This window comes from Ceratotherium simum, chromosome 35 (genome assembly GCF_057802395.1).
Source record: "Ceratotherium simum simum isolate JZ-2026a chromosome 35, ASM5780239v1, whole genome shotgun sequence".
Taxonomy (NCBI): domain Eukaryota; kingdom Metazoa; phylum Chordata; class Mammalia; order Perissodactyla; family Rhinocerotidae; genus Ceratotherium; species Ceratotherium simum.
In genome coordinates this window covers 13,364,772-13,376,131 of record NC_141934.1, presented here as the reverse complement: position 1 = coordinate 13,376,131, position 11,360 = coordinate 13,364,772, and the positions used below count along the sequence as shown (strand labels likewise).

Here is an 11,360-nt window from a genome sequence, read left to right as displayed (position 1 = left end):
ACATACTCGGTGGCTGTCATCAGATCACGATTTCGGGGGCAACGTGGAGTGACGGTCTAGAGTCCAGGTCCTACCGATCTGGCTCAAATCCGGGGTCTCCTGCCTCCTGCCTGGATGCCTTGGGCAAGGGTTTTCGTCTCCTTCGCCTCATTGTGGCTCTCATGGGGTTAAAGGGAGACCACCTGTGTGAAATGCCCAGCACAGTCTCTGGCATACACTATTATCCCCAACACCAGTCTCAGTTCCCCCGATCGTGGTGGTGGGGGTGGCTGCGGTGTCCCTGTCTTCTCCCTGCACTCCAGAGCTAAAGGAAGCCCTCGGGCACCCCTCATTGGGCACCTCTGAAATATCCTCCCAGCCTGCAGAGTGGGACGACACTCAAGCTTGAATTCTCAGTCCCTTGGGCCCAGAGTCCTTAATGGAATTTTCCAAGTGGCTTTTATTTAATAAAAGCCAAAGATGACTTTTATGCGATAAAATATAACCTCGAGTCCATTAAGGACCAGTAATGCTTTTATATGGAGGAAGGTTGGAGTTGTTTATAATGAAGCATCGATTGGCAGTCTCACGGGGCTGAAACATCTGGTTAGGATGGGAGAGCTGGCGTGGTGGACAGTGCACTGGCTCTGGGGTGTCAGAGCCCTGGGTTCAAATTGCAGCTGTGCATCCCTGGGCTGTAACATAATCACTAATATTCATTGAGGCTTTACTACGTGCCACCGCCGAGCCAAATGTTCCATATACCTGATGCCTATAGTTCTTATTCCGCTCTGTGAAGTAGTGAGCATTCCCATTTTACTGATGAGGACACTGAGGTTCAGAGAGGGGCATGTTCAAAGCCACACAGCTGGGAGGCGGCCGCGGCTGAACCATGCGTGTGACAACTGCCCCCAAGACCTCCCAAGCTCAGAAACTCCTCAGAATCTCAGTTTGTTCTGTAAATTGCGAGAATACCCAATGAGGTTGTTATGGGGGTTGTATGAAGTACCAGGTAAGTGGTCTGGCATACAGTAGGTGCTCAGCGAACGTCTTCACGTCTGTCTCCTCACAAGACCTCTGTGACAGCAGGGCCCCAAGGGTGCCCAGGGAGAATGGTGCTTTTCTGGCTGGGCCTCAGTTTCCACAGCTCCAAAACAAGAGTGGTAACACCTGCCTGGAAGGGCCCTGGGGAGACTAAATGACACGAGAGACTTGAAGCTCTGGGCTCGTGGTAGGTGCTCTGGTCCTTCTTCTGTCTTCAGAGTGCCCACACTGCCTGGAATGGTGTTTCCTGAGTCCCGCCCCAGCAGTGGGTTTGCAGGGAGCATCGCACTCTCTCCTGCACCCACCTCTGCTGGGCATCAGCTCTGGACGTGCTGGGGGGAAGTGGGGGCTGGGATGGAGGGTCCAGCAGTTGCTCTGGGGTCAAGGGGCTCTACCACTTCCCAGCTGAGTGACCTTGGGCACGTCACTTGGCCTCTGCTTCCTCCTCAGCAAACCTGGAGTAAGGACACTAGATCCCGTCTCTGGCTTTGAGTCTACCCCAACCTCTGGCTCTGAGACCTGGTCTAACTGCTGCCTCCCGTTCTTCCCTGCAGGTGTTTCCAGCTGTGCACAGGGACTGATTGGCCAAGGACCCACATTGGAGAGCTTCGGATGCCATAACAGTCCACGGTGAGGGACTCCTGTGGTCTGAACTCGTGCCTCCAGAGGGCACCAGTGGGGGACCGCTGAGGAGGTGGGGTGCGCTGGAGAATGCCATCACGGCTGCCCCCGGGAGTTTGAAAACATGGTTGGAACCGAGTTCACAGCACCGTGCACCTCTTTTTTGTTGCACTTAGCGTCATCGCGATTTTTTCATGATCTGAGGAGTTTTTTGATGAATGCTCATCTCCCCCTCTAGACTGTAAGGGGAAGAGGAGGGTCCCAGAGAGGCAGCAAAACATGGTTGTCGAGAGGATGGCCTCTGAAGTGGGGGTTTGACTTCCCAGCTGTATGACCTCGGCCAAGTGACTTAAGCTCTCTGTGCCTCAGTTTCCTGGTTTGAAAAATGGGGTTCATAACTTACCTACCTCGTTGAGTTGTTGAGAGGATGGAGAGGGTTTATATATATGTCAAGCCCTTAGAATAGTGCCTGGTATACAGGAGGTGCTGGAGAGGTGTTTGTCACATGAATAAAATAGCAAAGCAGGAAGTGGTTAAGCCACCCAGTGGGCCTTGCTTAGAGCCAGGGAGGACATTGTCAGTCTTGGTGGTGTTGGTCAAACTCTTAAAGCCAGTTCCAATCAAGGTTCCCCTGATGACGCCTGTCTCCCTTCACAGAGAATGGAGGACGAGGATTACAACACGTCCCTCTCCTACAGTTATGAATACTCCGATGATTTGGAACCCATTGTGGTTTTGGAGGAGTCTTCTCCGCTGGAAGGCAGGGTGGCCAGGATCTTCCTGGTGGTGGTCTATAGCATCGTCTGTTTCCTCGGGATCCTGGGCAATGGCGTGGTGATCATCATCGCCACCTTCAAGATGAAAAAGACCGTGAACACTGTCTGGTTCCTCAATCTGGCCGTGGCGGATTTCCTGTTCAATGTCTTCCTCCCGATGCACATCGCCTACGCCGCCATGGACTACCACTGGGTTTTTGGGACGGCCATGTGCAAGATCAGCAACTTCTTGCTCATCCACAACATGTACACCAGCGTCTTCCTGCTGACAGTCATCAGCTTCGACCGCTGCATCTCTGTGCTCCTCCCCGTCTGGTCCCAGAACCACCGCAGCGTCCGGCTGGCCTACCTGGCCTGCGTGGTTATCTGGGTCCTGGCTTTCTTCTTGAGTTCCCCGTCCCTCGTCTTCCGAGACACAGCCCATGTGCACGGGGGTAAAATATCCTGCTTCAACAACTTCAGCCTGTCAGTGGCCGGCTCCTCCCCGTGGCCCGCTCAACACCAACTGAACCCTGTGGGGTTCGGCCGGCACATGGTGGTGACCGTCACCCGCTTCCTCTGTGGCTTCCTGGTCCCTGTCCTTATCATCACAGCCTGCTACTTCACCATCGTCTGCAAGGTGCAGCGCAACCGCCTGGCCAAGACCAAGAAGCCCTTCAAGATCATCGTGACCATCATCATCACCTTCTTCCTCTGCTGGTGCCCCTACCACACACTCAACCTCTTGGAGCTCCACCACACTGCCATGCCTGGCCCCGTCTTCAGCCTGGGTTTGCCCCTGGCCACTGCCATCGCCATCGCCAACAGCTGCATGAACCCTATTCTGTACGTCTTCATGGGTCAGGACTTCAAGAAGTTCAAGGTGGCTGTCTTCTCTCGCCTGGTCAACGCTCTGAGTGAGGAGACGGGCCACTCCCCCTTTCCCAGTCACAGGAGCTTTACCAAGACGTCCTTGATGAACGAGAGGTCCTCAGTAAACGAGAGGGAGACCAGCATGCTTTGAGCCCCACCTGGGAAACGTCCAGTGGACACTCCCATCCTTGGAGGCCCAAAGCTATGCCTTCTCAAGACCACGCAGGAACCTTTTCAGCACCCACCAATGCCCACTGCGTTTTGCACGGGGGTGAACAGTGCTTTGAGCTGGGACTCCAGGGCTGGGAGCCCCTTTCTTCCAGTGGCATGGTGGACAGAGCATGCCATGTGGCTCAGCCGTGGGCCGGCATCCCATGCTTCTTGGGAGACCAGCCTTGACTGATGCAAAACCAAAAAGGGAGAATTCTCAAAAGCACTGCCGTGAACTGGGATTGGCAAACGATAGCGAGATTAAGCTACCTACTGTGTGCTCTCCAGGAATGACACAAACACTCTCCAAGGTCCATTCCTGGTGTGAGCAGAGGAGGTCAGAGCAAACCCAGTGTGATGGAGATCACACCTCGCCCCGTGTACCTATCTTAGTAGCCGGCCAGACGTCCCACCCTGCAAACCATTCCTCTGGGTTAGGGCGTGTGGAATGCACAGGTTACCTGGGAGAGGAAGGTGACATGTGAGCCCAGGAGTTCCCAGAACCATGGATTTGGCTTTCAGATCAGCTCAGAAGACAGAGGACAGGTCCTAAGGGGCCGTGTGGGCTCTTTGTGAGGACAAGACAAGCCGGGCTGCATTGAGGACTTGGGGTCTAGGAGAAGGAATGGAGAAAGAAGAGGAAAGACCCTTCGAAGGGTGCGGCCTGCAGCAACTCACCCCGGAGCCTCCCTGGGTGATGGTGCTTTGGCCGTAGGTACTTTGGGGTGGGGTGGTGCCAGCCCCTTGCCCCGGGCCCTGCTCTCACTCTGCATTTGGTATTTGGGGGCTGGGTCCGGCAGGCAGCTTCACCAGCAGGCCCCACTCCATCACAGGGATGCCTCCCTCCTTCTCCAATCCACTGGCTCTGGCGGGAGGTGCTCAGAATAAAACACTCCAGGGCGGGGGGTGGGGGGGCGCATCTCCTCCTCCTCAACTTCCTCAACGCCTTGCTGAAGACTTGTCCAAAATCAGCTTCGGGAAGCAACCCGGGAGAGCCTCGCGGGCCAAAGAGTGTGTCCGAGGGCTCAGTCATGGAACTCGAAGCAGAATCTGGAGGCTGACTCCTTGAACTGTGCTTCTGAGAGGTGGGCTGTGGGCGCCGCAGGCACAGAGCTCCCCCTGTGTGCGGCCATCCCGTCTTTTCTCGTCTAGGACCCACACCTTCCTGTGCTACAGAGCGTCACCGTCCCCTTTAAAAACGACAAAGCTGAGCTCAGAGGAGGGAAGTAACGCCCCCAACGTCACACAGCTAGCCAGAGGCAGACTTAAGATCTGAACTCACCTCTGTCTGGCCCCAGAAACTCCGTTCTTTTATGGATACCGTATCTATTGAGAATATTCTGGACTATAATGATAGCCTACATTATTTAGCACTTCCTATGTTAAGCACTTTACATGTGCTATCTCATTTATTCCTCAGCAACCCTGAATTAGGTACAATTATTACTTTCTTTTTGCGTATGCGGTATCAGGGGCTCAGAGAGGTTAAGTAACTTGCCTGAGGGTGCCCAGCTGGTCTCTGCGAGAGCCTGGATTTGAAACTAGGTCTGTCTGGCTCAAATAAAGCTGCAGAGGCTTGGGGTTTTGAGAGAGGCTTGGAGTTTTGACCATAAATATAGATTCCTCAGCAGAGTAATGTAAACATCTTAATGGCCTTTAAGTCACCTTTGTAAATAGTTTTCAAAAATGACCCAACATAGCTAAGAAAGTGCACTTGGCCTCAGGCTCCCTCGACATCCATCCACACACACCCACCGTGGCTCCATCTCCTGCCTCCTCAGAGATCTCTAGGGAGGGCGGTGGGGAGAGAGGCCTGGTGGGAGGCAGCCTCATGTGGGCCCAAGGCCCTTTGGCCTCCAAGCGTCCACATTCTGTTCTCTTCTGGTCCCTTCGTTGTGAAGCCAGTTCTCCAACAAGATGCAATGAACAGATGTCATGTCTACACAGCACTGGGCAGGTCCTGAGGCCATGGGCTGTTTGGACTCACACCTCATTAAGAGACAAACTGTTCCTTCTCTCATTGGGTCATCGTGCTGATGGCGAGGGAGCTCTCAATTCACCCCAAGTTGGGGCCGCCGGTTGCTTCAAGAAATCTGAACTTGGACAGTTTGCAAACAAAAAGGGTAGCTCTGAATATTGCCCAGTGCCCCCATGATCCCCTCCCCAGCTTCACAGCGGAAGCAACCAAGGCACAGGGTGGCCCCAGTCCCAGACAGTCATCAGCCCCTTGGGCCTCTGCCCTTGGACGGTGCTGTTTCCTCAGACTCATTTCCTCGCTCCTTCTGGGCTGCGTGCAGGCCAGGCCAGGCCGCGGGAGCCAGGCAGTCATTTTGTCATTGGAAACGCTGATGAACAGGAGCAAGATTCAAACCAGCTGCTTTCCTCCGTAGGGTCAGGCTCCCTCTCCCTGGCTGCCCCACCAGCCTTCCTGTTCTGACTGTAGGGTCCCATCAAATGCTAAATGCAACCACGACGCCCCTTCCGTCTTGTCCACACAGGCTCTTTTGAGGATCTCCACAGGTCACACGTACAAAGTCCCTGCGTTCACCAAGTGTGTTCACCTGCATTGCTCCACAGGCAGCCTACACGCTGTGTGCCCCAGCGCCCTCCCTCTGGGACCAGGACCCTGCCAATGGGGTCTCAGCGCTGCCTCTCGGGTGGGGTGTGTGGGCCGAGGGGCACGGGGAAGCGGGCAGAGGGACAGGAAGAGAAGATGGTGTTTGAGGATGGGGCAGGGCCTGGGGGGAGACTGGGTGGGGGGAGGGAAACAAAGGAAATGCAGAATGTCAATGAAGGAAAGGGATCCTGCATTTATACGCACCTACTGTGTGTCAGGCAAAGATCTCATCAAGCCCTCAGAACGGTCCTGTGAGAAGACCATGAGTCCCACGTGGGTGATGCAGAAAGGGAGGTTCGGATGGCAGACCTCACTTGTCCCGGGTCACACAGCTAGGAAATGGTGGGGTTGGGCTTTGAACCAGGTCTGCTGCCTGAGCTCCTAGCTTCTTCAGCCCTTGGGAGAAGCGAGAGAGAGGGAAGGGGAAGGGGGAGGGGGAGGAGGAGGAAGGGGAGAAGGAGGGGGAGGAGGAAGAGGGGGCAAGGGAGAGGGACTCAGAAGGGGAGATCAGGCACTGGCGGAGGAGGAGTCAGCTCTGGAGGGCTTAGGGGCCAGGACGGCTGGGAGAAGATAGAGACCAACAGTGAGAGCCACGAGGGCCCTTCAAACTCCTCTAGTCTAGGCCTTTCCCATTTTACAGATGGGGGAACTGAGGTTTCGAGAGCTGCCCTTTGAGAAATCTGCACAAGGAGGTGGTATGTGGCTTGGATGGAAGTGGTCATTTGTCCCCCAGCCCCCGCCACTGGCTCCCTCTCCCTCTCCTCCCTAACGTGCTCTGGCAGGAGCTGGGGTGCTCTGGGCCTGTGGTTGCCAAACCTTGGATGTGGAAAATTGTTGCTGGGCCTGGTATCCAGGACCAGAAGGAACCAGGAGGCCACTTGTCCTACCGTGAAATGATTCAGTAGGGGACTTCCTTGCTTCCTCCCTTTGAGGACAAAGTTTCTCTTGAATAAAGAGACTGAAGCAAGCGTGGGGCTCAGTGCTGGAGGTTCCTGCCACAAACTCCCCCAAAGTCCACCTCACAGAAGAGCAGCAAAGGCTCAGAGAGGTGAAGTGACCTGTCCAAAGTCACACAGCTATGTTGTGAGACAGCAGGAGAAACCCTGAGATTCCCAACCTACCATTCCCCAAATTTTGGACTTTGAGGAATCTACATTTTGAAAAAATTTCCCTCCACTTGTTTCATTTTCCTAGCAATCAAGGATATGAGACAGGTAGTGATACAAGGTAACATAGCAAGCTACGGCCGATAGGAGACTGAAACCCAGGGCTCCTGACTCCCACGTCTGTGCTTTTTGTCACGACATCAGGCCACCCAAGGACAGATCCTCCCATCTACAGGTTCATCTCTCCATCCTTTCACCCACCCACCTACTCACCCTAACATCCACCCAGCCATCCACTCATCCATCCATGCGTTTACCCCAACATCCATCTACCCGTCCACCCACCCATTCACCCCAACATCCATCCACCCATCCCTCCACACTACCGATCCACCCGTCCATTCACCCCAGCATCCATTCACCCACCCACCCATCCATCCACTTATCTATTCACACACCCATCCAGCTTTCCATCCATCCATCCACCCATCTCTTTACATAACCATCTCTATATTCACCCATTCATGCTGTCCATAAAAATCTATTTAATACCCCCTCTTTGCCAGGCCCAGTGGTAGGCACTGAGAATCCAGGGATGATCAGGACGTTTGGGTTCTGTCCTCATGAGCTCATTCATTGGCTGGTAGGAGAGAGAGCCAAAAATTTTTAAAAACACGCCCTAAATGGATAACAACCACAGGAAGTGCTACACACACATCATGGAGAGATCTGACCCTGTCCAGAGGCCAAGGAAACTGCCTCAGGGAAGAGATACTTGAGATGTGAAGGATGAGTAGGCCCTGACTCAATGGGGAGGCTAGAGAGAGGGTGCTCCAGGGAGGGAGAACAGTGTGGACCGCAGCGTTGATGTGGGAGGGGGCAGAGTGATTACGGGGGACAGAAAGGGCGTGGGGGCTGCAGCGGAGCGCGTGGAAAGAGCCGGGACCAGAGAGGATGGGGAGGAGGCAGGGCCAGACCATGGGAGGGCCTTTACCTGAGATGAAGGGGAGCCCACATGCAGGGGAGTGAGGTGCTCAGATCTGCATATTGAAACATGCCGGGGCTGCTCTGGGGAGGACGGGCTGGAGAGGGGCAGGAGGGGGAGCCCCGAGGGAGGCTGCGGCAGCCTCCAGATGCGTGCGATGGTGCCTGGGCTGGCGGAACAAAGGGAGCAAAGGTAGAGCCTGAGAGAAGTGGACTATTGGAGGGATATTTAAAAGCTGCCCCAGCTCTCTCTGGGGAGCCGTTAGCGGGAAACCAACCCAGGGTCCATTGCAACTGCACAGAGGCCTCGGCGCCTTGCTTTATTGGAGGAAATTAATTGTAAATATTATTCAAATCTGCCTCCCAATGCACAATTATATTTCTCAGGGGAGCCCTCTGAGCACATAATAAAGCCCTATAAATAATACATATATTAACCTGAGAGGCACAGAGGCATATTAATGCTGCAATTGTGGGTGGTGGCTGTGGGGAGTTTCTGCAGACGAGACTCCAAATGCTTGGACTTGGGGTTTAACTTTGGGGGTCCCCCGAGTTCTGTCCTGGTGGATCTTCCGGAAGTCTCTCCCCCCGCCCTGGAGAGGGGGATACCCCCAGGCATGTCAGCCAGCTATTGATCTGGAGACCTGGTCCGTGGGCAGGTGGGGGCCAGGAGAGAGCTGGTGAAGGGAGGAAGAAGCCCAGGTCTACAGGACACTTACCTGTGCTCAAACCTTCAAAAACAGCAACAACAACAATAATAGTACGCAGTCTTAACTGAGCATGTCGAAGGTTTGGGCATCCTGCAAGCACTTTAGTTTCATCATCTCATTGAGTCCTTACAACAACCTTTGTGGTAGGGGCCATTACTATCTCCATGTACAGAAGAGGAAATTGAGGTTCAGAGAGGTGAAGTGACTTGCCTGGTGTCACGCAGCTAAGTCACAGAGCTAGGATTCAAACCCCAGTCTCTTTGACTCTAAAGCAACTTGCAAATATAAACTATCCTCGAAGAGACTATTCCCTGCGGAGAGGAAAGCAAATTGATACTCTCTCTCCAGTGTCAGATTTTGAGGAGGTAGGAGTAGGGGAATCTGAGGGATTGCTTTTTCCTTCAGAGAGAGGAAGTGGTGTCTGGATGGGCTTGTGACTTCCTCCCGGCTCTGGGTATCAGAAGATTGTTGAGTTTGAAAGAGACTCTCCTTCATCAAGTTCATCCCTTCCCATCCTCCCATTTTACAGATGGTGAAACTGAGGCTTCTTTGCAAATAAGGTTGGGACCTCCTACTTCACAGATTGCTCTGAGATATGTGTGAAAACACTCATGTGAGTCACTTGTAAAGCACCATCATGCTAGAGACCTGGGCATTCACCCAGCCGCCCTCTTCACTTCTTAGTTTGTTGACAAGGGCTTTGGTGCTGGTTTGCCTTGAAGGACCCCTGTCCAGGATCTGGGAGTCACTGGCGAGTTTCCAGCAGAATCTGGATTGAAGGGGAGGCAGAAGATTTTGGAAAAACCTGCTCCAGGGCAGAGATATGCTGTATTTGGGTCATAAACTTTATCCTTCAAAATTGTCCTGGATATGGGTGAGGGATACTCAATCTTGATGTAGGTGCTGGTTACATAGCTGTCTTTATATGTAAAACCCCATTTATTTGTACATATAAGATTACTGCACTTTACTGTAGTAAGTTACACCCCAATAAAAGTATTTTTAAAAATAAAATAATTAACGGTGTCTGCAGGAATGCCTTCCCACTTCCTTTGGCTCTCTGGACAGAATCAGGTCTGGGGGCTTCTCTCTGATTCGAAAGAGCAACTCAGAGGGCGGTGGTCCCTGCAGGGTCCATCCGAAGATGCAGCATCTGAGAAAGGACTGAGCCCTCCCAGGGTTCACCCCAGCCCTGCCCCCTGACTCAAAGGGCCTTTGATGGTTATGACAGAGGATCACGTGGGCTCAGGAGTCAGACTACTTGGGCTCGAATCCCAGCTCCACCATTTACTGGGGGTTAGGGCGAGGGTTAAGGCTCTATGACCTTGGGCAAGCTACTCAACGTCTCTAAAACCTCAGTTTTTTCATCTCTAAAATGGATAAAATAAGAATTTGCTGCTCGCAGGGTCTCTGTGAGGATTAAATGAGATGCCGCACGTGAGCATTTAGCAAGTGCACATCTCTTTCATCTGGATGTGCATCAGCCTCCTCACTGGTCTCCCCACTCCCAGCCTTGCCCCCCACAACCCACTCTCCACGAAGCAGCCAGAGTGAGCCTCCACCCCAGGGTATAATAATCCGATCCCCTTCCTATGACCCAGACCCTTATAGGGTCTGTATCGCTTCCTCTTCTGCATCTCGTGCTGCTCTCCAGCCAGGGGAGCCTTCTTGCCTCTCAAAAACAAAGTAAAGCAAACCAGGTAAACAACAACAGTACTTCCAAGGTTGTTCCACCTCAGGCCTTTGCGTGTGCTGTTCCTTCTGTTCCGGGACCACTGACTGGTTCCTCTGGCTCCTTAAGGTCTCAGCTCAAATGTCACCTCTTCAGAGAGGCCCTCCTGACCCCTGCCTCCGCTGCAAGTAGCCCCATCCTGATTCACTGTCTATCAGGTGCCTTGTTGTATTTTCATTTTAATACTTCCTGCCATCTGGAATACTTTATATATTCGTGTGTTTAGCTGCCTTAAGTCTGTCCCCCTGCTGGGCGGTGAGCTCCACCAGGGCAGGGACCAGTCTCTCTTGCTCACTTCTGTATCCCCAGCACCCAGAGCAGTGCTTAGCACAGAAAAAGTGCTCATGAGTTTTTGCTGAACAAACGAAGAGATAACTGACATTTTTCTCATCATCATCATCATCGTCGAGTTTCATGACAATCACTATTACGATATACCATATCCAATGTATTTTCATGTTTTTTTTCTATCTAGATGAAACTTGGAGTGGGGTGGGGGTGAGGTATACCCCATTTCACAGACATGGAAACTGAGGCCCCAGGCCACTTAATTCAGAAGTGGAGGAGCTAGGGCTCTTTCTCTTGCACCCTTAGGAGCAGTCACACACAGAGGAGGTTTCCATCGAATGCTTCTACCTCCCTTGGTCTTTTCCTTTCCCCTTTGTCTGATTAATTGCAGTCTGAAAATAAAGGAAGCAGATGCCTCCCTGCCCCTCCTCCCTGTCTTCC

General features: G+C 53.1%; 1 protein-coding gene across 1 annotated transcript; it reads left to right on the top strand.

The window, feature by feature from the left end:
* The first annotated feature begins 2,304 nt into the window (after positions 1-2,304).
* On the top strand, positions 2,305-9,875 carry CMKLR1 (chemerin chemokine-like receptor 1). The gene has a single exon (XM_014787037.2). It carries the CDS (start codon positions 2,305-2,307, stop codon positions 3,421-3,423), a length of 1,119 nt encoding a protein of 372 aa, XP_014642523.1. The 3' UTR covers positions 3,424-9,875.
* The last annotated feature ends 1,485 nt before the right edge of the window (positions 9,876-11,360 follow it).

Bases quoted from the DNA above. Each gene is read 5' to 3' on its own strand.
- CMKLR1 (XM_014787037.2), top strand. From the start codon at position 2,305: ATGGAGGACGAGGATTACAACACGTCCCTCTCCTACAGTTATGAATAC.